We start from the raw sequence: 27,638 nt of genomic DNA on the forward strand, positions 1-27,638 counted from the left end.
ACTGTGGGGTGTGCCCCCTGTCAAGGTTTCTTTCCCACTCTGAACTCTAGGGTACAGATGTGGGGACCTGCATGAAAGACCACCTAAGCTTTTTCTTACCAACTTAGGTTAAAAACTTCCTCAAGGTACAAACTTTGCCTTGTCCTTGAACCCTATGCTGCCACCACCAACCGTGTTAAACAAAGAACAGGGAAAGAGCCTACTTGGAGACATCTTCCCCCAAAATATCCCCCCCAAGCCCTACACCCCCTTTCCTGGGGAAGGCTTGATAAAAATCCTCACCAATTTGTACAGGTGAACACAGACCCAAACCCTTAAGATCTTAAGAACAATGAAAAAACAATAAGGTTCTTAAAAGAAGAATTTTAATTAAAGAAAAGGTAAAAGAATCACCTCTGTAAAATCAGGATGGTAAATACCTTACAGGGTAATCAGATTCAAAACATAGAGAATCACTCTAGGCAAAACCTTAAGTTACAAAAAGACACAAAAACAGGAATATACATTCCATTCAGCACAGATTATTTTATCAGCCATTAAACAAAAGGAAATCCAACGCATTTCTAGCTAGATTACTTACTAAATTAACAGAGTTTCTGAGACTGCATTCCTGATCTGTTCCCAGCAAAACCATCACACACACACACAGAGACCCTTTGTTCCCGCCCCCACCCCTCCAGCTTTGAAAGTATCTTGTCTCCTCATTGGTCATTTTGGTCAGGTGCCAGCGAGGTTATCTTAGCTTCTTAACCCTTTACAGGTGAAAAGGTTTTGCCCCTGGCCAGGAGGGATTTTATAGTTCTGTATACAGAAAGGTGGTTACCCTTCCCTTTATATTTATGACACCCCCTAAAGGGGTGCAGAGTACCTGGGCCAGGCCCTACAGGGGACATGGAGCACCACCCAGTCCTGGGATGGCTCCGCACCTGGCTGTGGGCCCAGCTCCCAGCCCCAGAGTCACCCCTGTTCCTCTCCCCCTCCCTTGAGATGCAGCCCTGCTCTCACCACCAGCTGGGGGGGGCACTCACAACCCTGAAAAGTTTGGGGATCACTGATCTATAGAGTACAGCGGGTCACTTCCTGTTTACAGAATGTAGCCCTATGGACATACCAGAAAAATGTTGTAGAGCTGGAAGTGCTTATTGTATATTTTAAGTTTACCTTCCTCAGAACCTTAGTAGTTTTATCTATCAATTCTATCAACACAGAGCATCCCTTACAAAAGAATAATGCTGATGCCAGTTTGTAGTGAAGCCTATTTCATGAACAATAACTAAAAAAGATGCCTATTCTCACCAAGCAAAAGGACAAAACATACATATTCTAATTTCATAGTCCCAAAAAGAAGATTCATGTGAGGTTTCTATGGATACACAAGAATCAAGTTTTATACAATTTAGTTGAATAAAAACAGAAATACCAACATCTCATCCCCAGTACTTCCGCTCTACAAATAAATCTCAAAAGATAACTAAGAATATTCCCTGCATATATGATAAAATTAGAGAAAGGCATTACTGAACACTGACCGAGTATGGGCAACACTGGGAGTGCTCTTCTGCACCATCTTAGACACAGCAGAAGTCCAAGTAGGTCCCCTTCCAACATGTCTAATCCTACAAAGCACATGCCAACCACCTCTCAACATTGTAGGTAGGTGGGGATGGGAAATGAAAGCTAAAAGCATCAAAGATCCTGGGACTGAATTTTTGTTTACTATCGTTATTAAAGACAAACCAGAGTTGTTGACACAAAGTTATTTTCTTAACTAAGTGTTAGGAGAGAGTTTTATAGAAAGTAACTCCTAAAATTACTGTACAACAGAACGGGGGAGGGGGCGAGGGGAGAGGGGTGTTCTGTTTGTTTACTCTGGGACTAGGAGGGTCAGGTTTCCTGTTCAGCATCTATCTTTCAAACACTCAGGGAATGAAACACAGTTACAGGTTATGGAGAAATGTAATTGCAAGACTTTAAATGCACAAAAATCTATTTTAAGTCTAGGTGGAGCTTACTTTGATCTCTTAGAAAGTTGATCTCTGTTGCCATACTTTAATCTGCATGTGCAGTCCGATGTTGGTAATAAAGAGATTCAGTAAACTGCTGTTTTTTCCAGCTATGCTGCAGAGCCTGAAAGAGACAAAAACAATAATCAATCATTTTAACTTTAAATAACAGCCTATTTCTGCACGTTAGTTTCATTTTGTTCAGGTCTGGCAAAGTATTACAGCCTCCAAACTGCAGGGGTGAAGAGCACAGGGAGCAGTGTTTTGTCAGTCAAGCCAATCAACTACCCCTCTTAATTTAGCTGATAGACCAGTGGTTCACGAAATGTTACAGGGGGGGTCTCAGGAAAAAATTCCCTAATGGCAGACAGAGCTGTCCCTAGGGACCCCTGGCAGCACAGGGCCAGCAGCTTGGGGCCCCTGGACTTCCAAGAGCTAAGCAGGTCAAAGCACACATATCTATCACACTGAGGAGATTTAAACTTCAAAACTCCTTATAAGAAATGAAAAGAGAAGTGGATATTTTTTGCTGTTTTAAAAATTAAAGAGACAGCTAGTATTGCTTTTTAAATTATTATGAAGAACAAGTTTAAGCTTTGTTGTAACGTGTGTTGTTTGCCTAGACTGCTCAAGACCTGAATGCTTATGTAGGAGGAACTCTTTGAATTGGCTTCTTAAATATCTTCATGCTGTTTCACGTTTGATACTCCTTGATGAATTATAGGAGCCTTGTCTTATAACAGGCTTATTCAAAGTGATACAAGCTACAAAAGTGAGATCTTGGAAGAGTGGTGCTTTTTCATAATGTAATAAAAATACTGTACTGATAAATAATAGTGTGTAATAAGCATGTCATAAAAACAAATTTTATATTTCCAAGATCACTGCTTTTATAATTTATACTCAGGGAAAGGAGAAAATCCCTGGAAATATTCATTTTTAGGAAGGGGTTCACCAGACATTTTAGTGAAAGGGGTCACAGGCTGTTAAAGCCCGGGAACAAGTGTGCTAAAACCCCAGGCTCCAGCCCCAAACCAGCAGCTCGCGCTCTGCCCAGGTGTCTCCCAGCTGCTGCACACTCCACCCCACCCCCAGGAAGTGCCCCGTGCTGCTAACAGGGGCGGCGCGGGCTCGCCCGAGCTCCGCCTCCCCGTCCGGCAAAACCCACCAGGCACTAGAAGGAGGGGGACGCCCGCCGACGGCTCCGCACGCCCTGCCCCGAGCGAACCCCGGGCCACCCCCGGGAAGGCAGCGAGTCGCAGCAATCGGCTGCGGGGGCACCGCCGCACACAGGTGTACAAACCCCGGGGCAGTTCGCGGCGGGAGACGACGACCCTGGGGCCAGAACGAGGCTCAGCGAGCCCGCGCAGCGACTCGCCCTGTGACCCACCCCCTTTCCGGTACAGCAGCCAGCTCTCACCTGTCCAACGCTTACCGCCAGCCCGCTAAAAACTAGCGCTACTTCCACCAACTGCCTTAGCGACCGACGCCGCGAGGAGCTGGGCCGCTCACGTGACAGAAATCAATCCACCAATCGGAATCCGAAGTAAGTGGAAAGCGGTTTCTTATTGGTGTAATTTCTGCATGACCATGCGGGTCCGCCCTTTTCTCCCACGTGGGGTAGGGACGGGCCGGACAAGTAGGCGAACGCCATCGTCCAGTGACGGGCAGCGGCGCGCGGTAGGTGGAATCGCCAGTCCCCTTCTATTTAGGGGAGCGGGAGCAGCAGCTGCCGCCGCCGCCGCTGCCCTAGCCTGTGCCGGGGAGTGGGAGCCGGGTGCGGGGCACACTTGGGTGGGCGGGGACTGCGGGCTAGGTAGGCGGAGACAAGCAGGAGAGTCAGGCCCCAGTAGAGCCCGTTCCCCTCCGGGGGCTGGGATGGATGGGATGGACCCCAGCAGACCCGAGTGTCAGCAAATATCTCTGACACCCACCAGAAGACCAGGTGCCTCACCCACCCCTCGCCCCTCCAGTGCTGGTCCGCAGAGGGTATGTCTACACTGGAACTAGACACCCGTGGCCGGCCCGTGCTCGCTGACTCCGGCTCCCAGGGCTCAGGCTTGCAGGCTGGTTAATTGCCCTGTAGATGTTTGGGCTGTGGCTGAAGCCTGAGCTCTAGGACCCTGCAAAGTGAGAGGGTCGTAGAGATCGGGCTCCAGCTGGAGCCGGGAAGTCTACACAGTAATGAAAGCTGGTGAGTCAGTTGGCGCAAGCCTGAGTTAACTGGCACTGGCCAGCCATGGGTGTCTAGTTGCAGTGTAGACATTGTCATGCTCAATGGGTATCTGTTATTGCTGTCAGCTATTCTATCCACTCAGGTGGCAGAGATCTGTGCGGTGGAGCTAACCCTGCTGATGACCTGTGTGGGTATACCTTTGATGCAATATGATGGAATTTGGTTTTGGGGTTTGTTTGTTTTAAAACCTAGGAAACTACAAACAAAAAAGTAGTAAAAAGAACATTATTAGGACTGCAAAGTCAAGCACTCAGAAGTCAAATACCAGAATTATAGTTCCATGTTCAACCTTAATTTGGTCCCTTTTTGTGTATGCATTATTATAGTTTTGAATTATGTGATCATGTACTATTTTTTCCTGGAATTTATTTTTATCCTTGTTAGAAATTCCTGAAATAAGCCAGAAATGTGTATTGGTCACTGCTAGTGCTTCTATTCTGACTATAAAAAGTATGTGGTACAGAGGGTACCAAACTCCATTTCTCTTTAGCACTATAAGGGATATGTGTAGAGATGCCAATAGCAGAAACAATCCAGTACCAGTAAATTTTGGCCCTACGCTTAGTTATATATTTAATAAGTAATTTAATGCACTCAGAGAGCTGTGAGTGTAAAACAATTAGCAGCGTTTGATTTACATATTGTTAACTTGAGGTTATGCTATACAAGTTTTTTCACACAGTTATGAAAGTTCCTTTGTTGTAGAGCCTGTTTAATCAGAATTTGCATATCTTGATTGACTGGTGAGCATTTTGGAGTTTTCTTATAGCAAACGCTCAAGCATAGAATTATGGGGGAGTACATATCTTTGTACTCTGTCACTATTTTAACCCATTTCTTAAGCAACAGCCTATGTAGATTTAGATGTTAATGTTGTTTTCCACTTGAAGAATAGAATTTGCAGTATATACTGTCTCACACATTAGGGTTTGATCATGCAATCCTTATGCAGGAAAATCTCTGGACTTCAAGAAAAAATGTGCATATCAGGGCTTCAGGTCAGGCAGTTAATGCTTTAATATTTCAAAGACCTTTACCAGACTATTCAAATCTGGAGCATGGAGTTCTGAAAATGGCATGAAGGCACAGGCAAAATTCTACATCCCTGTACAGAAGAGCAGACCTCACTTAAGTCAATAGGCCAAATTATCAGTAAAGTTGTACCTGCTTATATAATATCTGAATTTGGCTCTATGGTAGTTGTATCCACATATCTGAGAAGAGAATTTGATCCTCTGTGTTTTGCATACCTCTCATCCGAGCAGCTGTCTTTTCAGCCATCTTTTCTATGCATTTTTTCCTATAGTAATAGTGAATCTGTGGAGTAAGGCCTGGTCTAAACTATACGCTTAGATCGACGTAACTTGCCTTGCATTGACCTAGTTATGCAAGTGTCTTCACTTAAATTTGGCTCCCAGTGATATATGCCTATTTAGTAACACCACCTTCCAGAGCGGTATAGAGTCACGGTTAATGTAATTAGGTTGACACAATATCAGTGTAGACACTGTGTTGCTTATGTTGACAGTTACTGGCTGTCACACAATGCCCCATGCTGACAATACAAGTACTCCTGGTGAGAACACACACCACTGACACAAGGAGCCAAGTGTGCACACACACACAAGCAATTTAATAATTGTGAAGGCTGTATGCTGATATAAGTTAGGTCGACATAACTTTGAAGTGTAGACATGGTGTAAGATTCCAGGAATGTCACCCTTTACCCTTAAGCCTAGGATGTTTGTTGACTCAGTGTGAAGCAATGGAAGCAGCTACAAGCATGGTTGAGAACTTTTGTTCGGAATACCACCAGGTTCAATTGTCACTGGGTTTCACAGTCTCTTAAGGTAAATTTTGACTTTGAGTTACATCCATGTGGAGTGCAGCTACAGTAAAGCAGTGGCTCTCAACCTTTCCAGTCTACCCTGAGTAGTTCCAGACTGTACCCCTTTCAGGAGTCTAATTTGCCTTGCGTACCCCCAAGTTTCACCTCACTTAAAAACTACTTGCTTACAAAATGAAACCTAAAAATACAGAAGTATCAGCACATTATGACTAGAAAAATTGCTTACTTTCTCATTTTTACCACATAATTATAAAATAAATTAATTGGAATATAAATATTGTACTTACATTTCAGTGTATGGTATATAAAGCAGTATAAACCAGTCGTATGAAATTTTAGGGTGTACTGACTTCACCAGTGCTTTTTATGTAGTTGTGCAAATAACTAGATGAGTTGAATACCCCCGGAAGACCTCTGTGCACCCCCAGGGATATGTGTACCCCTGTTTGAGAACTACTGCAGGAAGGCATGTATCTATGCCGTGCCAGGAGTCCTAGATCATTGTGATATCAGAGGTAACTCAACCAGTCACCAGCCTTACTCTACAGCTAATTCCTATGAAATGGTTAAATAAGGGAGACTGTTCAGATAGAGGATTATTTGGCCCAGCTGTCACACTCATGCACCCAACTGCTACCCACACAAATCAACACATCTCCTAGTACAACCCACCCCCAGACACTAATCAACACAACCAGCACATGCAGTAACTCCAAACATATACAGCCCCTTAATGCGGCACACTCACTTCATTTGCCTCCAGCACGGATCAACACAGATCTCCCAGCACAACTCTCCCTGTGAAGGGAGCTCACTCACCATGGATGTCTCTTTGTGGCCAAGATGGACATAGCAATCTCTTCCTTTCCTGGTATTGATAGTCTCTCCCCTTGGTTCCCTCAGGTTCTGATTTGGGGTCCAGTGGTAGGCAGTAAGTGCTGCTCCCAAAAGTGGTGTTTCCCTAGATCACTTCCTACCAGTCCCCTTTCTCCCCACAACAAATTAAGTAAAGACATTAAATAACTGGAATCTGTAGAGTGCATGACAAACTTGGATGTGACCTTTAATTCTTTTTAAGTTGCTCATATAAAAGAAGACTGAAATCAAAAGTAAAGTCTCAGACCTTCAGAGCATCACAGGGTTTTCTCTGGGTGTGGTAAAGTCACTATAGCCTGGCATGCAGTCTTCCTTCCCAGGAGCTCTGAGTGTATGACAGTTTAGCTCTATTGTCTGCTGGCCTGTTCTTCTGAGTTCCTCCTCCAAGCCGTGCATGCTTTGCATGTGTGGTGTGTTGTTGGGGGAACAGAGAATGGGGGTTGCCTGGGCCCAGTGCAGCTGCTCAATCCCTTCCTTACTAGTGTGGGGTTTGTATACCCTATCCCACGCCCCTAGACCCAAATCAACACAAGCACCCACACAACAACACAACCAGCATACACAGTAACTCTAAACACACACAGCCCCTCATGCAGCATGGGCTTTCAGCTACTAGTATCTTAATAAGATGCATTATTTCCTCTTGTCACTTCTAGTACTTGCTCTCCTATAATTCTAACCTGTGAGACCTACCTTCAAGTTTTATGCTTAAGGGGGGAAGCATCACATTTCCTGCTGCTGTCAGGAATTATAACCACCTACCAAAGAGGTAAGAAAATCTTTTCATTATTGTTTTTCTTCTGATAAGTGGTTGTTTTTATGTCTTCTGCAGGGATACTCTCTGGATTTCCCCAGATTTTTTCTAATGAGGGAGAGGAGAAACATAATGGAACATTAAATGACTGAAAATCCAAAGTGCCTCTTCACTAAAGCTACATAACAGCACCAACATTCTATTTTTATTTTTAGAAACTATTACTAGTGTTTATGTATGAGTATATATGTTATGTGCGCACACAGAGGTTTTGATCCTGCATCATACAGTTGCAGAGTGTTGTACATGTAGGCACAAGGTAAAAAATGAGGAGCAGGACAAAGGAAGCATCAGATCCTGATCTGCATAACCACCAAATTACTGCTGTCTAATACCGGGGGGGAGCATGCAGCTTTATTTACATCCTCAGGCACACTCATTCTGTGCCTTTTTTTACCCTGAGCTCTTCAGAATAAGGGAACAAGCCCACAGTGGGCTTGAGGCTTACTTTCACTAAATGTGGAGAATTACACATAAGGCCCCATCCAGCTCCCATTTAAGTTAATGGGAATCTTTCTGTTCACTTCCGTGGGAGCTGAATTAGAACCCGAGTTGCTTAACCTTAATTGTGTCCACACACATCCTCTGTGTACACTTCTCCAAAGCACAGTCACCTTATACTCCTGTTGCTTAGTGCATAAGGAGTTATAGGATCAAGGTCTCAAGATTTATGTATGCAATTAGTGACCTTTTCTGATAAAACCTTTCAGACACAATTTTTTAAATACTAAAGTAACCATCTGATTATCCACAATATATAGTCCTTTTGTGGTTCTGTATATATGAAAAGGTTGGATGGGTCGGGGGTTCTGAGGGGGGCAGTCAGGGTGGATAGGGGGCAGGCTGTTTCGGGAGGCACAGCCTTCCCTACCCGGCCCTCCATACTGTTTCGCAACCCCGATGTGGCCCTTGGGCCAAAAAGTGTGCCCACCTCTGTTCTAAATAGTCACAATCGGAAGACCATAATATTAAGGCTGACTGGCTTTCCCCTGGCTTAGTTGCAACTAGTGATTATTACTTCTAAAAACTGGATCACTGTTCAGATGCATGAACTTTTCACAGAGAGCTTGGAATGGTTTGTGGAATTACTGCACGGTGCAATACACAGCTGAACAGCTCTGATCTAGCTAGATAATTTGCTAATTGTGTGTGGCTGTCCTTACCGAGTATGTATGTGCCTCAACTGTGTGCTGGATATAATTCACACCTGGTTACAGTATATGATCATGCTGTCCTCTAAAAGTTAACTACTGTTATTAGAAAAGCTTTTGTCCCATCACCTGTTTGTGTGAGCATGTTGCCCTCCAGTGGCTTCAGCCTAAAAAGGATATAAGACCTAATGCTTCTACACAAGCATGAATGTTTTTCTCCTGTTTATAATGTAAAAATCTGATACATTTTTTGAAATTTTCTAATTTTGGGCCAGACAATGACATGCTCTTACATGGGTAAACACTCTTTCTGCCCCCTCCACACCAGGTGAAGTGTACTGTTCCCTATGACAGAGTGGCAGAGGACATTCTTTGCTGTCTGCCTACTTGATCAAGATGTTCCTGCTTTCCCTTTGGTTTGTGGCAGATCTGGCATTACCCCAACATAGGCCACTGCCTTGCAGAGAGCATTTTTGTGAACTGTAAGTGCTCCTAAAAATGCCGTTACAGTATGTCTTGTAAATGTACTTAGTTTTGTGAACCTCAGACATACAAAGTATCACCTATGAAGTAAGCGAGTTCTTGAACTATCCTTTGTATCTTCTAAAACCTAATATAGTACAGCTTAGATTCTCACCTCTCTTTAGCCTCCATCTTCCTTTTCATCCTGCTTTCCCTCCTGTCTCAAAAAGACAGACAACATTCTGACTTTTAAAGTAGAAAGTCAGGATATTTTAGATAAATAGCTGCCATTAATATCTGTTTGTAATGATGCCTTGGCTTCAATATTCAGTCAAGCGAACATATAAAAAACAAATGTATAGATAGTGAAAGTTGCTTTAGGAAGTGCCAGTGGCTGGTTTAAAAAAAAAAAAAAAAACTTTAGTAAAGTATTTTGTTAGATTCTATATAATAAATAACTATAAATTTTAAGTAATAGAAAGCTGCTTCACAGAGAGCAGTCTGTAGGGGTTCAGATGAGTCTGGTGGCTCTTTAGAATAGTGTTTGGTGCAGTGTCATAGCTGACCAGGTGCTATTCCATCACAACAAGGATAGACCTTTAGTATTTAAGAGTAAAAGAGCGTGCAGAATATTCCTCCTGCAATAGGCTGCTTAACGGAGCATTCAGCACACATTGTTGAAGTGGATGAAGTTTTCTGAAATTCAGATTACTGTAGATCCTATACTACCACTGTTTGTGAGTAGTTGGAAGGTGTCGTGGGGGCAGGTGTAGCCATGTCTTTCCTTTCTTTCTGGATTCTCTGAGTGCATCCCCTCATGTATTAGGCTTTGTGCCCTTACTGTTATACCAATAAAATAAAAACCAGCAGGATCTTATTAAAGGGGAAAAGGCAAAATACCACATTTATTGTGAATACAGAAAGAATCATAGTAAGCAGTTAGTTATAGCTATAACATTCCATTCAATCTCATATTCGTTCATTCATACACACACACACATACACACACAGGTTCTGCAAGGTTGTTATCATAGTTACCAGCCTTAGAGTTGCTCATGCCAAGCCACTGGCCAGGTGGCCTGGACATGAGGCGGGAGCAGGGCCTCGTCAGATGCACATCTGATGCTCCTGGAAGTTGGTTTGCAGAATCAGACCCCAAAGTTCTCACTTTCTAGAGTCCATTTTTATAGGAATTTCTTCCTATGTCAGTCTATGGGAATTGCTTCATCATGCTGTTACTGAATCAATCAGCAGATGTCACATTCCTGACGGCTCCGTGCTGCCAGATGTTATCTTGTTCTTTGGTTCTCCCATTCTTGAGGCTGTTGGGTGGATTCCAGTCTGCCCTCCGAGGGTCCTCTGGTTATTTCCACTTGACGCCGCCTTCAGCCGATGGACACTGGATTCTTAGGCTGGCACCTCCCTGATCATTCAGTTATTATCACACCAAGCATCCATCCACATACATCCTCTATCTCTATTTTAATCACAATTGTTAACAAAGCGAGATGAATACAACAAAAGGGCGGGGAGTCTTTGGGTGCCGTTTCTGTTGTTACAGAGTATTGCTTTGAGTCTCTCTCTGTGTGAGTAGTTGTTGTTACAAAGAATTGCTTTGAGAACAGACTCTGTCTTAGAATGTACTAACACAATTAGCAGCTTGCAAGTTTTACACATAGAGGGAGAGAAACAGTACCAAAAACCAAGAGATCTCTTAATTAGTAATACCCTGGAATTTAAACTATGGGGAATCAAACTCATTTGTGATTTTAATACAGAACTTCTTTAATGTGATCCAACATTACTTCTCCTGGGTTGGAATTCCACAGTTCTCCTACTCTTAGACCAGGTCCTAGACTGTAATACCTTGCGTATCAACTGTGCTTACCCAGCAGGTCCAACAGAGTTCAACACCTGGAGTTCTTCCCTTTGGGAGTCTGAGACAGAGATGAATATGGTGACCAGACAGCCAAATCATTGTTTGTTTTAACAGTCAGAGCAAAGAATTTAGAGAAAAAGGATTATAAACCAACACAGTCTGCATGCATATCCAATGACTTACCATTCCTTCATGTTTGCCTTGACAGGCTGAATTTCTTCTGACACCCCAGCTGGTTTGGGATGTCTGCTTTCCCCTGACAGATCCCCAGCTACTTTCGCTTTGGAAAGAGTCTCTTTTTATCCAGCCAGAGTTCTTTTGTTCTTGTCAGTTCCCATACTTTTGCCTTTGTCGTCAAAAAAACAGTTCAGTAGGCTCTGCAGGAAGTCAAGACAGATTCCTCAGAGCCATTACCCTGTAACAACCGTTATTCCTGAGGGCATTCTGCGCCAAAAAAATAAAAATTATGTGCACAATATTTTAAAATTCTGCAAATGTTATTTGTCAAATAAATTTGGAGGCTCCGGCATGGCATTAAGGAGCACAGGCCACTGGCTGCACAGAGATGGGAGATCACTGTGCAGCTCCCCCCGGGATACGGACTCAGCAGTGAGGCTGCACCTAACCCTGACACAGCCTGCCCCAGAAACACACCAGGGCCCTTCTCCTCTGTGCCAGGTGCACCAGGTGTGGGAAGGCAGACTCAGTGAGGCAGGATCCACGTGTGGAGGGGCTTACTGTGAAGGGATCCAGGGGTGGCTGGAGAGGGTTCTGTGTGGGGCAATGTCGGTACAGGCGGCTCAGTGGAGAATCCAGATGCACAGGGGCTTGTTGGGGAGTTTTGAGTACAACGGTAATGAGATTCTGCAGGGGGGTCCGGGTGAAGGTGGTTTGGGCTCGGGGCGGGGGGGGGGGTCTGTGCATGGGGGTATAGAGCTCAGCAGGGAGTCTGGGAGTGGGGGGCTCAGTCGGGGGGTCCAGGTGTATGGGGAGTGGGGCTCAGCTGGGAGGTTCTGAGTGTGGGAGGGTGAGGCTCGGCAGGAGGGTCTTCGTATGAGGGGGTCTGGATGCATGGGGGTTGGGCAGATGAGGGAGCAGTTCCCTATAAGGGATCCCTCACCCTGCAGCTGAGGAGCGATGGGTGCAGGAAGTGGGAGAGAGGGGGCAGTTTGCAGAGCTTTCTGCAGCTGGAGAAATCAGATGCTGTATAGGGGAAGAGGAAGTCCTGTCCTCCTCAGCCCAGCTGGGACTAGCAGCTGAGCCTGGTGCAGGGTAGAAGCCACCAGCTGGGTTTTCCCCAGTTCCGTCCCCTGCCTCACAGTGATTTACCTCTCTGCTGGCTGCCCTGGGTATCGGAAATATACTGCTGAGGAGGGTTGCGTGACTGTTCTTGTGCCTTCCCATTGCTTTCCCATCAGAAAGTCAGTTTTCTGTGGGGAAGCAAAGAAATCTGTTGGGGAACATAAATTCTGTGCATGCATGGTGGCACAGAATTCCCCCAGGAGTAAACCCTCAAGTGTTTGCTGAGAGGTGGCTTACATTGAACTTTTCTTCCTTGCTGCTTATTTTCATTACATAAATATAAGGGGAAGGGTAACCACCTTTCTGTATACAGTGCTATAAAATCCCTCCTGGCCAGAGGCAAAATCCTTTCACCTGTAAAGGGTTAAGAAGCTAAGGTAACCCCGCTGGCACCTGACTCAAAATGGCCAATGAGGGGACAAGATTCTTTCAAATCTGGGGGGGGACGGACAAAGGGTTCTCCCTGTCTGTGTGATACTTTTGCCAGGAACAGATCAAGGATGCAAGCCTTCCAACTCCTCTAAAGTTAGTAAGTAATCTAGCTAGAAAATGCGTTAGATTTTCTTTTGTGTAATAGCTTGTAAAATTCGCTGTGCTGGAGGGAATGTGTATTCCTGTTTTTGTGTCTTTTTGTAACTTAAGGTTTTGCCTAGAGGGATTCTCTATGTTTTGAATCTGATTACCTATAAAGTATTTACCATCCTGATTTTACAGGGGTGATTCTTTTACCTTTTCTTTAAATAAAATTCTTCTTTTAAGAACCTGATTGCTTTTTCATTGTTCTTAAGATCCAAGGGTTTGGGTCTGTGTTCACCAGCACCAATTGGTGAGGATATTATGATCAAGCCTTCTCTAGGAAAGGGGGTGTAGGCCTTGGGGGGATATTTTGGGGGAAGACATCTCTAAGCGGTCTGTTTCCCTGTTCTTTGTTTAAATCGCTTGGTGGTGGTAGCATACTGTTCAAGGACAAAACAAAGTTTGTACCTTGGGGAAGTTTTTAACCTAAGTTGGTAAGAATAAGCTTAGGGGGTCTTTCATGCAGGTCACCACATCTGTACCCTAGAGTTCAGAGTGGGGAAGGAACCTTGACACAGCCCAGCTAGTAAACTAAGCCAATATATCCATACAGTAAACATTCCAATAACCAGGTCAACATACATTCTTCATAAATTATTGTAGCTCCACTTCCTTCACAGAAGGTTCTTTGTTTTAAACCACCACACTCCCCATTAATTTCATTGAAGATGTCTGTCATGGTCAGTAGCAGAATATGGTGGTTTATTTGCAGATAACCTTTAAAAGGATAAGCTTTACAGTTTACCTTTTTAATTGAAAAGTTACCTGAGTGCTGCAATGAACATAAAGACTCAGCAATGGGTTTATTAAGTTGAAATGTTGGTTTGGTTCTTAAGTCCCTGCATTTTATTGGTTTACAGCAGAGCAATCCTTAGTGCCAACTGTTTTCTGATCATTTTAATTTCTTCTATTTTGACGTTTACAAAACAGGTATTAATGTTACTTTGCCATGAAATAAATTGATTTTCACATTCACAAATCAGTGAAGTTACATTTTGCAGTGGAAATTTATAGTTTGGTCTAATGTAGAATAGATGTTGATTATTTTGGTAAAAATCTTTGACAATTTGTGGAAGATATGTTTTTGTGCACATGCACAGTTGCCATTTTTTAATCTTAACTTGGGAGATTGTATTTTCAAAAAAACAAAGGTAATTGGATCTTATTCTAAATGAATCGCTTGGCAATTTTATTTATTTTAATTATTCAAGTGTAACATTCCTGAAAGCATTAACTAGTAAAGACATACATTTTGTTTTGCATTTGTTTTAAAATGTTGAAAGATGTTTTTCAAATTTTCTGACATTTATTTAAAAAAAATTCTCATGTTAAGGTATTGAACAGAAACGCCTATGTGGAACCACCCGATTACTTCATGGCCTGGAGGTGGGGCCCAGAGGTCACGCAGAGTATTTTGCAACCACCTGAGCACTGAGGAGCCAGGCTTTGTGACAATCCACTATGACATTGTGGGGGATGATTGTGATGGGTCAGAGGGGCAGGACATTACCTATACAGATCTTTTGCCTACAATCCCTCCATATGGGAACATAGGTGGCCAGGGACACTCCTATAGACTACAGTACCAGAAGCAGCCACGGACTAGGTGTGTGATGAGAGGTAGAGAAACATATCTTTGCCCCACATGTTTCCAAATCCTTCAATTGGACTCTCCACACACACAGTCTTTTTGTTTATGTTTTGAATGTGGGATCAGGATTACATCATATGTTCTTGTCCTACAGGGTGAATTTCATTGAACACTGAGGTCCTGTTTTGAAAAAACAAGATCTGCTTGCTCTTTTCCTTCAGAAAAGGATGAATTTTAGGGGTCCAGGACTATATGTCTATAGCCCAGGAATAAGTTTTTAATTAAGTGCATATTGTGACCATCTTAATATTTGAGCTCAGCTGCTTTGTCTACATTTTTAAAAAGTGTGCAGCATTTGCTTTTATTATAAAACTCATTTGGCTAAATTCTTTTTTGCAGCAAACTAGTGCAACTTCTTTGACTTTAGCAGAGTTGCATTTGTATGTGAAGACTGAATCTGACCTCTGTTTTTAAGGTACTATGACCAAGCTTATTTTATCAGTCCTTGTATGTGAAAAGCAGAATTTTCAATTTAACCGTATTAAGCTGTGACAAGAATATTAATCCATTTTATGGCCTCTGTGCAGTCTCTCATTTTAATTTTGCTCAATTTTCTTTAAGCTAGTCCTTTCATTTAAAGGACATCATCCTGCATCCCTTATTCCTGGGAGAAGTCCCACTGACGTTCATTTGCATTTTCCTCATCAGTAAGAACTGAAAGATCAGGTACAAAGAGATCAATTATCCCATGTGCTAACTTGCTTTGAGTTTCATGCTTAAGATAACAAAATAGCATTGCATAAAATTTTGTATTTTTTTTTCTTTTAGACAATACCAACAGGACAGTCTTTTCAGCTAATCTTGGAATTGTTGACATACTTCCATTTCCAGTTGGTTTATAAAATAGTTAGATGGAATTTAAAATTGAACACACATGGGACAGTTTACCAGTGAGTCATGAGCCAGTAACTGTCAGGCTGAAGTCCGGCAGTGCAGGATTGCTGATGGAAGTAAGTGCTCTCTTCTTTAATGATCCTCCAGCACCACTTGTAGAGCCAGGAAAGCCTTTCAATGGACTGTGGGACTATGAGGGTAAGTGGAAATGTTTTATTGCAAACAAAAATCTTGTGCAAGACCTTGAGCAGTTTACTTAATTTGTGTACCAGTGTAGATGTTAGTGTTCCTGTGCAGTTGACGTATCTAGTTTTTGTTTTAAATCCTGTGGCAAGTTATTTCACCAGGCCAATATAGCTTGAACTGACAGATACATTAAATCTATTTGTTACAAATTCTGATTCTTTGATCACAATACAGTTCCCTTAAAGACGACAAAGTCTGGTAAGACTGTAAAGTTAACATTCTTTCTTCCCTTAATATGCTGAGTGTTCAAGAAGACACTTCACTACTACTACTGACTACTTATTTATGATGACACCTTGTATTCAGAAAGTTCCTTAAGCAACTTACAAACTTTACATTGTCCGTATCTATATAAATCAATTCTCTCATTATAGAAATACAGTCAACCTTGGAACAAAGAGTCATGGGTAGTTGTTTAATAGAACATACAACAAATTACATTAGTTTGGGAAAGGAAGTGGTGAATATGTTATCTAATTGAAACATATGAATATATGAGGGAAACAGAGCGTAAATACCTAAATAAGATTTTTTCCAACACAGTGGAGTTAACACCACTGTTGCTGTTAAAAGTGTAGAAATGCGATTTGTTAAAAAATATTTGATTTCTGTTATTAAAAAGTATAGAGGGATGGGGTGTAGTATAGAGGGATAGTCATGAGATCTCGAATGACAAGTAATGTCGCATCCTAAAGGATGGGGAGGAGGGGGGTGTATATTTAGAAATGTACAGATAAAGTGGCAATTGTGTTAATCCTAATGAATGAAGATTGTACTTTTCCTTAAAGAAACAGACAACTCAATTTAAACCAGTAATAGTTTAAACTGTAAAACAGTAACTGGCAAATTTTGATAACTCTTTTCAGCAGTTATTGAACTTCTTCCGATGGGAATCTATTTGAGAGATAATAAATTTGCAGGAGGCTACTGCCCAACAAAATTGACCCCACACACATTATGTGAAAACAGGGAAATTTTATTCATGTAATCTTCAGTGCAAAATTATGACTATCCCAAAATTTGTTTTTACAACAGTGCTGTTGTTTCTTCTTCTCTGTATGTCATTCTTTTTTTTTCCTTTTTCAGTTGTGCTCTTGTGAATGGGTCAGTCTGTTATGTTTACAGCCATGCTCCATCTTCTGTTGTGATTATCAAAGCACTAATACTAGTGATCTACCAAAAAGTTAACACCCATCAACCACAAAATTCATTACATCTAAAAAGTCAAGATTAATGCAAAATACAACGAAAATAATTTAATAACCAGATAGTAAATTGTATTTATTCCTTTCTATAGCCGAAATCAATAACTTCTATTTCTTGCTCTGAAAAAGTACGTCGTGGTGAGAGTGCACTATACTTTGTTCTGACATTGCAATAAATGACCTCAAGATTCATATTTAACATTCTTTGCTAATCTGAAAGTGGTGCGGTATTCAGGCCGTGAGACTCTCCCTTATCATACACTTTCCCATCAACTTCTCCTGAAGGGTGATACAACAAGGGCAGCTTGCTTCCAAGTATGCCTGCTGCCTTTGAACACTACTTCTATCTCCAGAGTCAGTCATCCTCCAGAAAAGCTAATGACTTTTACAGTCCAAACATTTTATTCCTTGGCTGTTTGTATCCTCCTCCGAGGATTCCTGCTTCAGCTGGTCTTAATGATAGGCCTCTGCGTGCAGCTTAATCTTTGTGTGTGTGCACATGTACACCTGTGGGTTTTTTTCTTTCTTGTCTTTTATTTTATGTTCAAGCCAGTAGATTGGAAATTCAAAGTGCCAGGTTCCTGCACTTAAGTGCTTTACTTATGATGTCCACTGTGAGTGCAATTGACTACAATCACTAAGTCCTAACCAATTTCACTCACAGCAGACATCACAAGTGAAGTGCTTCTGAGCTGTTGCTACTTTTGTCCCATTGACCGCTAACATCAGTTAGCAGAACTATCTTTTTCCCCTTGGCTCCAGCTTGAGACCCAGTAGTTAGATAGAACAAAGCAAAATCAAAATAACCTCTTTATTGCTGCTTTTTTTTTTTTAAATAAAGCTCCTTCTGGTGACTTTTTTTTTTTTTTTTTAAACATCTAAGCATTGCCATTCTAAATGATGATTGTGGCATATTGCTCATAATAGCTTACAAACTGCTGATGGCATAGGTACAATAAGTGGAATTCTAGAACGTAGGTTACGTTTCTGCATAAAAAGAATAAAATACTTTATTTAGTGAGAAGTTCAGAGGCGGAACAGAATAAATAATTACCATATTATATTGATGGCGTGTATGGGGTTTTTTTGTTTGTTTTCAGTTGTTGAAGCATTTTTCTTGAGTGAGACAACTAAGCGGTACTTAGAAGTTGAACTCTGTCCGTAAGTACAGTGCTTTTCTATTGTTTTTAAAATGTGTCACCTTACATTTTCAATGCCATTATATTAGCATTTCTAATGTTCACTCAGACACACACAATTGTGGAGGTGTGTAGGGAATAGAACAGTTGTGGTAGCTACTTCAGCCCTGAGATGTAATGGGAAGTCATACATATATGTGAATATAGGAGTATACTAATAGTTTACTTCAGCTGAATAACGTTGTTGCTCTATTTTAATATGGTCAGCCATGGACAACATTTATTGCTGTTGCTTTCTGGCAGAAGAAGAGTATGGAAAGTAAGTGATAAAATGCTTTCCATAAAAGTGTGGAAAATTAACATCCTTTCTTAGTATCTAGTTGATCTTTATCTTTCAAGCAAATAGGAAACAACTGCCTTTCTTTTGCTTTTTTATTGCTCTAACATAGCAAGAACTTGCTTTAACATATGAAGTGTCCAGAACAGAGACCAAATGGGAAGGCAGAGCTCATCTTCCTTGGAGATATTTTCCACCATGCACTGACAAGTTTAATGCATTTGCAATTCATGGGTCAGAAGCAAAGAGAACTTATGAAGCACTTTATCCTGTGCCTCAGCATGAAATACAGAAAGGACAGAAACCTGATTTGTAAGTAGAAAATTACCTCATCTGCATCACAATATATAATAGGCGTATTGGAGAAATTTTTGTAAAATGGAGTTACTTTAGTTATAAAATTAAGACTACCATCCTAGTGCTTTAATTATGCTGCTAAGCACCAGTTCCACAAGCACGCTTGTGTGTAAAGAGTTCTGTGGCAAATAGCTGTAATTAGAGGTTGATTTTTACTGCTATCCCTTAAGTGCATAGCAAATTATACTTTCAACACCAGTGGCATCTATTTCATCACAGTTCTCAACAAGATCAATAATTTGATTGTCCCACATTTTCCTGCCTAGAGCACCCTTTGAAATGCCAACCAGTAATAATCTTACTATATGCATCTCCAGTGGACCTGCTTTGTTTCTTCTCTACTGTTCATGACAGCCCTGGCCCAGTTTCTCATTTTGGAACTGATTGCAGTAAAGGGGGACTGACTAAATCAGTTGAAAGAGATTGTAATATTAAAAAAACAGACATCATCAACAGAAAAAGAGACAAGCATGACCTCACCCGGATTCCATTTTGGGCCTATTTATTGCCCTGACCGTGAAGTGAAGTCAGACAACGATGAACTGGGTTATAATACTAATTGCTACTTCTGTGCAATAAGGCTTCTGGTATTTGTGGTGTTTAAAAAGAATGCCTTCTCTTTTGCAGCAAACAAGGGAGTTCCAGAAGGATTTTGTGGGGGAAGGAAAGAATTTATGGAATATCTAACAATATTTGTGTGAATTCTCCCCAAACCTTTGTATGGGGGAGCATTCAGCATATAAACAGATTTTATTCCAATTTCAGTTTTGCTTTGTAATTAGTCTTTACTATTTGGTTTTTGACTCTTCAGGGTTAAATCAAGTGAAGAAAGATCAAAGGTTATTTGAAAAGAGGGGGAAAAAATCCTTCCCTTTAACAGTTATGTGATACTAGCATAGTGTGAGCTGTACTACATGATTTACTAGCTGGTACTTATGACTACAGCATATGTAATGGAAAGAAGACATCTAGTATTCTAATGCTCCAGTAGAGTAGCCCAAAGGGATGCACCAAGGAAGGCTTTTTACAGGGTTTTAATCAGGATTTTATGCATAGCTTTAATTTCATTCTTGTGTAAATGGGAAAGGGAGATTTCAGTCCCTATGTACCCATCCCTTTTATACCAGCCTAATTTTCCTCCCCTCTGTGCTTTTTTCTGCCTTTGATGTCCTCTTCCTCTTTTCCTTTTCCTCCCAAATGCCCTATTCATGTTTACTAACCCTCTCCAATCATTTCTCCTACCCCACCATGGCTCTAAAAGTAAATTAATAATAATAATTAATAAAGTAATGGAAATAAGCAGTGTTTCCATCATTTTCATTGTTGCCTATTTGGGGAGGGGGAAGGAGGGAGAGAGAAACCTGGTTAAGTACTGTCTTTGGGCTAGATCTTGAGCTTTAAGTAACATCACTGGTGGATTCTGGACATAGAGCCAGCATAACAGGCAAGGAGAGGGTCATTCCAGGGACAGCGGTGATCCTCCAATAGTCAGGGTCCTACACCAGATTCCCTCTCTACTGCTAACATGGAAGATGTGGCTGGAGGCAAGGGGTGAAGCGTGTCTCCCTTTTTACCGGACTGATTTACCAAGTGCAGTTTCAGCCTCCATTAGCAGCCAGTGTCCATTAGATCAGCCATCAGGGAGCTTTAACTTAAGTTTGGAAACTGGCTCAGTGCACAGCAGCCCAAAGAGTGCAGGAATTTAAAGGTGAGCTTAATGCAAGCTAACTTTACACCCAATATGTGCTGCTGCTTGGCTGTAGCTATGGATTTGGACCCATATTTTCAATGCAAGATTTGTTGAAGTCTTCTTACATAGCTCTACAATATTCCTAATTTATTAGATCTAGTTCTCACAAAACAGAGTATGGAAAATAAAGAGAACACTGGTTATGTCACTGTCCAAGAACTCAGGAAAATAAATATTAAATTATTTTTACAGATATGCAGCCATTTTTATTCTTAACTTCTGAGTGTAAAGAAACAAATCTCATACCCTGAGTAATTTTCCCCTTCCCCATTTTATTTACAGCCATCGTTTGGAATTTTTCAAACCACTTAACCTGAAGGTGTTAATGGGAGAAGATTGGAAACAGCCTGAATCAGATCTGTGGATGTCAATTGATTAGATAAACGGATTTAAAATATTTGATATGAGTCAGCGTGGATGAAGCTGTAAGAACCAACCTCTTCAGCTAAACTATGATAAGAGTTTTAGTATGCATTTATAAATGTCGTAAAAAAATGAGTGTTTGAAGGCCTTTTTAAACACCAAAAAAAGTCAATCTTTTAAAAAGTCAATTATCCACAGCAGTTACATCTAAAAATCATGGGTCAATGGTAGAGGCTCCTTTTGTATTACCTCATCAAGACACAGATGTGGAACTCGCCTGTTCATGTAAGATGGTGGTGAGCCCATTTAAGTCATTCAGTTCATGCCTTGGGCCAGCTACTGCAGGGAAAAAGATACTCTGACTAGAGTTGTACATTCAGGTTATAGTTAGGTTTCAGTTCTTGGAAAAATCCAGTGTTTGAGCTGGGATATTCAGGTTATACAGTATAATCTGCATGTTTCTCCCTTACATTGAGAGATTTTCACTGCTACATGGTTTTCATAACTTTTGCCATTGTGATTCTTGTTACCGCTGGTAATTAAGTGATAAATCTGTCCTATTAACTGAATCTTGAGCTTTTTCATAGTATTTATGTAACATTGCGCTCAGCTACATTACCTGACTTGTATGTTATGGAATGCTGATTCTACAATGGGGTTTGTTATATTGTATTTAACAACAATTTTTACATAACAGAGTTGCACAATTAATAAGGTAACCAAAATAGAATAATTGTTCTTTCCTCAGTGTCTTGTTTTGGGGGATGTATAGAATTCCTTTATGTATACTTTTTTTTTTTTTAAAGAATGTAGGTTCTTTGGGATATGACCCATGCTCTCTTGTGTTTGTACAGTACATAGCACATGGTGGAGTTCCACCAGTAACAAGTAATAAATAACTGAACATATACTATGCATATGAAGGCAGTATGGTCCAGTGGATAGGGCACCAGACTGGGAGTCAGGAAACTTGGGTTTTAATATCCACTGTGACATACAGCCTACTTCCTGACATCCAGTGCTGCTATGCCTCAGGCCAGGTCTACACTTAAAAATTAGATCGACATAGCTACATTGCTCAGGGCTGTGAAAAATTTCATACTCTGTGCAAAGTAGTTAGCTGCATCTTCTGTGGGGGTTAGGCTCACCTAAGTTGACAGAAGAATTCTTGCATCTCGGAGAGGTGGATTACCTATCATCACCTATTATCAATGGAAACCCCTCCTCTGTCAATATAGCAAGCATCTACGCTACAATGCTACCACGGCAAAACTGCCGCATCATAACTGCCACAGTACCCATGCTAGTATAAATGTGGCCTCAGTTTCCCTTTAGCAGATTGGGGTCTTCCCCATGTTTGTAGGGTGAGTTGAGAGCATTGGCCCTCCAGCCAAAGTCTTCTGGGGCAAACCAAAAGCTCCAGTAAACAATGAAATGTGCTAGCCCCCTTCTGGCCTCAGTAATCCTTTTCCAGCTCTCTCTCAATAGTCCTTTTCTTCTGGCACGAAAGTCAGTTTGCTCCCTGTACATAAGAATGGCCATACTAGGTCAGACCAAAGGTCCACAGAATCATAGGACTGGAAGGGACCTTCAGAGGTCATCTAGTCCAGTCCCCTGGCCCCATGGCAGGACTAAATATTACCAAGACCATTCCTGACAGGTGTTTATCTAACCTGCTCTTATAAATCTCCAATGATGGAGATTCCCCAACCTCCGTAGGCAATTTATTCCAGTGCTTACCTGGTCTTATCCATCTAGCCCAGTATCCTGTCTTCCGACAGTGGCCAATACCAGGTGCTCCAGAGGGAATGAACAGAACAGGTGATCATCAAGTTGTGGTGATTGAGGCAGGGGGGAGCCTGAGACCTCCCTTCCCAATCTGGGCTCCAAACCTGTGAAGTTATTGTTCTGCTTCACTTTTTGCCTGTCTTCTTTCAACACAGCTTCCTAGCCAATTCTCAGGCCTCTTCAGCTGAGCTCCTTGCAGGGTTCCATTGCTGGTCCCTCTCTGACTCTGCCATTATCCTAGCCCACGACTGTGCAGCTGGCCCTTGGCAGAACTTCATAGATTTTAAGGACAAAAAGGGACGTTATGATTATCTACTCTGACATATTCTGTATCGTGGCCACAGCACAGGCCATAGAACCTCGTTAAGTACTTTTTGCACCAAAGCCATAACTTCTGTTTAACTTCTAGCATATCTTTCTCTAATATGAGTCTTTAAATAATGACTTCAAATGTCAGAGAATCCACCAAAGTAAGTTCTTCCAAGGGTTAATTACTCTCACTTAAAAAATATTTCTAAACTAAATTTGTCTAGCTTCAATTTCCAGCCATTGGACCTTGTTATGGCTTTTTCTGCTAAATTAAAGAGCCATCTATTAAAGGAAATCTATTCTTGTGTTTCAGTCACATGTTCTGTGGAGTCCCAGTCCTATGACCGGGGAGGAAATTAGACTGGTGACAGCCAGGGCTGACCTCTTCTTAAACAGCCTGCTGACCATATAACACCAGCTATGCCAGTGATTTACATGACTTTGGGCAAGTCACTTAATGTTCCTCTGCCACATTTTCCCCATCTGTAAAATAGGATTAACAATGTTTATCCATCTTTCTAAAGTGCTTAGAGATAGATGGATGAACATTCTTGCACTGTGTCTGTGGTACCTGAACACAATATGGATATGTCAACACTGCAGCTGAGAGCAAGCTTCCCAGTGCAGGCAGACAGACTGATGCTAGTAAGGCTTTTGCTGGTGTGCTAAAAATAGCAGCATGGATATTGCTGCTCAGGCAGCAACTTGGGCTCTCCAGCCTGCCCGAGCCTCTGCCAGAGCTACAACATCCACTCTGTTGTTCTTAGCATGCTAGCTCAAGTCTGTCTACCCGGTCTGGGAGGCTCACTCCCAGCTATAGTGTAGAAATACATTTCCTATTGCCATCTGTGGAAGGATTGGAGAATTTTGGTGTTCACAGTTGTGTTTAACTGTGCAGTGTGCCTTTAAAACTGGCTCTACTGCACGTATCATGTTCTGAAGAAGAAGAAGGGAAAAGTTTTTCATACACTGCTGTTCACTGCCTTTTGCTTATTAACAGGCATAAATCAATTTATTTGCCTAAATAGTGTCTTAACAATTCATTTTTCCTTACATTCATGCCACACCGTCCGCATCTATTAAAAATTTGTGAAAAGTGAAAGCTGAGTTTTGCTAATACTAAGGAAATGGTACATATTAAAATATCATTTTCTCACCATGTGTTTAAAATTCAAATACTCTGGTTTAGTAAACTCTGTGGACTCTGCTCAGATTATTAAAACCATACCTGCTTTTGGGGTAGGAAGAGGTGCATGCCTTGTCTAGGGGCTTATAGCCTTGTGGAGGGTAGGAGCATGCATATTTCTTTGAGATACATGTGGGAAGGACCACACTCGCCGTACACTGTTCAGAATAGTCCTCCTGCTGCAACCCATTGTGTATGCAGGGGAAGGAGTATGGCCATGCACCCATTCCTAAATCTATCCTCTGTGTTGTTTCAGTCAAGCTTCCCCTTCCATAAGAGGCCTCATTCTGGCTGCTCTGTCTCACTGTCAAGGTTCTGCCTAGCCTTCTTCACTTTAGTATCTGAGGGCCAGATTTTTAAAGGTATTTAGGCTCCTATCTGCATTTTTGGGGACCTGAGATATTTAATAATATGGCCCTCAGTGCCTCCTAGGAGGTACTTGCTGCTTTTGCAAGAACGCTACAGGGATATGGGTATCCTTATCCCACACAATGCACCCATGCTGCAGAGGGGATGATTTGACTCTCCTATACATTCCTCTTAACATTTTTTTAGTGGCTAACTCTGCTTTGTTATGAGGGGGGAAATACTTCTCATTTCTTCCTAACCATATGAAGAAAATGTTTTCAAAGTGATATAGGGTTAGTTTTATTCCTCAGTATTTTGATGTGTACACAATATTTACTTTAGGCTCCCTTTCCATTAGTAGATTTATATATTCCAAAGCGAGAAGGGACCATTGTGATCATCTAGTCTGACCTCCTGTATAACACAGGCCATAGAACTTCTTCCCAAAAATAATTCCTCGAGCATATCTTTTAGGAAAACATCCAATTTTGATTTCAGAAATGTCAGTGATGGAGAGAATCTACCACAACACTTGGTAAATTGTTCCAGTGGTAAATTAGTTTAAAAGTTATGCCTTATTTCCAGTCTGAATTTGTCTAGATTCAACTTCTAGCCATTGGATCAGTTCATACTTTTCTCTGCTAGATTGAAGAGCCCATTATTAAATATCTGTTCCCCATGTAGGTACTTAAACTGTAATCAAGATTATAAACTGTAATGAGTTGCTGTGCTGGCATACCCATTCTCCATTCAATTGTGTGCTCTCTAACCAATAAGGGCAGTTTGGCTTTTCTGAGCTCCATTCTTATGCAAATAGATGACTGCAGTCTTAGTGTCACCAATTCTTTCTGCTCTCTTAATTAGACTTATAGATTTCTTGCTATAAAGTGCCATTTGTTGAAAATAGTAAGTATTGTATGTATAGTTTCTAGGCTTCTTTTTACACCTGCAGTGCATACACATTCCCCTGAAAATTACCCTGTAGTCTTGAGAATATTGATCAATCCAATAAATACTAGTTTAAAAAAATACAAGAGTTCTGCTATCTCTCAAAGCTGTCTTATTTAATGAAATATAGTCGTAGGCAAAAGGAATAATTTTCTTTTAACATTTCAGTATTTCATATATGCACTGTTTGATGTTTGTGAAACATTTAATTTTGCCATTTAAAGTAAAGCATTTTGAGTGTAAAGGGAAGGCTGTATTTAGTGCTTGTATCAAACAGATTTTCTTTTCTCATACTCAGCTGATTATCCTATATGTAAAGGAACAATAAGTCCAGTGATATTTACTCAGGTGGTTTTCAGCCCATTTTCCCCATCAGACTTCAAATTCTGTCCTTGGATGCGTCTGTGGGATTCTTATTGACTATATCTGAGAGAAGCAGATGAGTTACTTTCACCCTAAATAAAATTATTCTTTTGTTGCAATAGGTTATTACATTAGCTGTTTATTAAAATACAGATGATTATATAGATCATATACACCATGTATACTGTATGGAGAATATCTGCATGATAAGTTGCAGAGCTAGGTGATACAGACTTTATAGCTTTGACAACTTTTCCTGTGCTCTGTCTATTAATCCATCTCCTGTGGATTTATTTTAACATTTTAAACTTGGAGCATTTTTAAACTGTTACTGTCTTTTAAAAATCAGCCTGCCTGATCAATATTTCCAATGGGCAATATTCAGTCCATCATCAGTTACAGTCTAATATCTCATGGCCCAGGAGACTGAGTTATAGGAGTTTTATTCCTCTGGAAAGGGGATAGTCTCAGTAGGATGCATAGCACTTGATGCTAGCCCTGCAAGGAGTCAAGATAACTGATTTTATAGTCTGACATTTTTTGTATATGGAAAAAGTACTTTAGGTAATATTTAGAGGGTGGGGTTTTTTGTTTTTGAAGCCATAACTTTCTTCTCCCTCCTGAGCCCTGTATCGTAGGACTCCTGGTAAATCAAGGTATAAACCTGCTGCCATTGAAGGCCATGCCAAAAGTCTGCCTCCATTGGGCATATAACTGGGTGACTAAAGGAGCCTGGAGAAAGTCCCAATAAGTGTTTAAGATGCTCTTGAATATTCCTAATCTAGTTCTTCTATAACATGTGGCACATGGAGTGTATGTATGGGAGGGAGAAGGCTAATAAAGGTTTTATTAACACTGGTTTAAGTTGACCTGCGTAAGTCATTTGTGATCTCATAACTTGTGAGTAATACAGCTATCAAAAATGCATGCTTGTGAAAGTGCCCCATTTTTCTCTTTTCTCTTTTCTCACTTGTGGGTCTGTGATGTATGGAGTAGCTGCAGAATGGAACCCTATGATATTATATGAGTGGGAAATATCAATCCAAATTTCTGTTTGCTAATACCACCAACCATTCTCTCCTCACCATTTTCTTATGAAATGTAACAAGGTATGATTGGAATGAGAAAAAGACTGATTTCTAGTCCTCACAAAAGGTTTTATGCTGTTGTAGTTGCAGAACATCACAATCCCATTCTCTTCAGTCAGTCAGAAGATGGATTCATAAAGCCTAAAAATCTGTGTAATGTAAATGATCATTCACTGTAATCTGCTCAAAGCCTCATTCAGCCTGAGAAGGAGCTCTGTGAAGTTCAAAGGCTTGTGTCTCTCTCACCAACAGAAATTGGTCCAATAAAAGATATTACCTCACCCACTTTGTCTCATTCATACAAAATCATTCTTAGCTGTTGGCAACTGCAAAGTTCTGTATTTTTCTTTCTTTACTACTTTTTTGTTTTGTTTTGAAGTTCTGCTGATTCTAAATGAGCTATCCGCCTCTTTAAAATACGGCCGCAGTGTGTGTCTGTCTTCAGCGGAGGGTCCCACAGCTGCACCTCATCTTTCTTTCCAAATTCCAGAAAAGTGTGTGCACAAGTGTGTGTGCGCGCGCGTGCATAATCAGGAAACTTTCTGACAACCCTAGAGACTGAAGTAGCCGTAGAAAAA

At 41.2% G+C, this 27,638-nt stretch overlaps 2 protein-coding genes across 7 annotated transcripts in view; one reads left to right on the plus strand and one right to left on the minus strand.

Moving 5' to 3' along the window:
- The window catches only part of SCLT1 (sodium channel and clathrin linker 1), a 125,535-nt gene extending 122,004 nt beyond the window's left edge, over positions 1-3,531 (minus strand). For both annotated transcript variants that reach the window (XM_074950852.1, XM_074950853.1), the window contains exons 1-2: positions 3,424-3,531; positions 2,013-2,127 (exon numbers count right to left, since the gene is read on the minus strand). In XM_074950852.1, coding sequence (XP_074806953.1) covers positions 2,013-2,046 — 34 coding nt within the window. In that variant the 5' untranslated portion in view covers positions 2,047-2,127; positions 3,424-3,531. The remainder of the gene's footprint in view (positions 1-2,012; positions 2,128-3,423) is intronic.
- C4H4orf33 (chromosome 4 C4orf33 homolog) lies at positions 3,156-27,322 on the plus strand. Of its 5 annotated transcripts, none has more exons than XM_074950856.1 (9): positions 3,156-3,549; positions 7,621-7,733; positions 15,139-15,214; positions 15,361-15,465; positions 15,568-15,831; positions 18,185-18,245; positions 18,491-18,542; positions 18,673-18,872; positions 20,950-27,322. In XM_074950856.1, the coding sequence occupies exons 5-9, from the start codon at positions 15,651-15,653 to the stop codon at positions 21,044-21,046; spliced, it is 591 nt and encodes a 196-aa protein (XP_074806957.1). In that variant the 5' UTR covers positions 3,156-3,549; positions 7,621-7,733; positions 15,139-15,214; positions 15,361-15,465; positions 15,568-15,650; the 3' UTR covers positions 21,047-27,322. The 5 variants fall into 5 exon arrangements, with proteins under 5 accessions (XP_074806957.1, XP_074806955.1, XP_074806956.1 ...); XM_074950854.1 differs by lacking the exon at positions 3,156-3,549 and adding an exon at positions 3,596-3,683; XM_074950855.1 differs by lacking the exon at positions 3,156-3,549 and adding an exon at positions 3,596-3,683 and having other exon boundaries at positions 15,365-15,465.
- Positions 27,323-27,638: the final 316 nt, after the last annotated feature.

The sequence above is a fragment of the Natator depressus genome, chromosome 4 (genome assembly GCF_965152275.1).
Source record: "Natator depressus isolate rNatDep1 chromosome 4, rNatDep2.hap1, whole genome shotgun sequence".
Lineage (NCBI taxonomy): Eukaryota > Metazoa > Chordata > Testudines > Cheloniidae > Natator > Natator depressus.

Excerpts from the sequence above, each read along its gene's own strand:
- C4H4orf33 (XM_074950856.1), top strand. The coding sequence starts at position 15,651 with ATGGAATTTAAAATTGAACACACATGGGACAGTTTACCAGTGAGTCAT. Across the intron at positions 18,246-18,490 it reads TTAGAAGTTGAACTCTGTCC|CCATGGACAACATTTATTGC; the intron begins GTAAGTACAGTG and ends TAATATGGTCAG. Across the intron at positions 18,873-20,949 it reads AAAGGACAGAAACCTGATTT|CCATCGTTTGGAATTTTTCA; the intron begins GTAAGTAGAAAA and ends TTTTATTTACAG.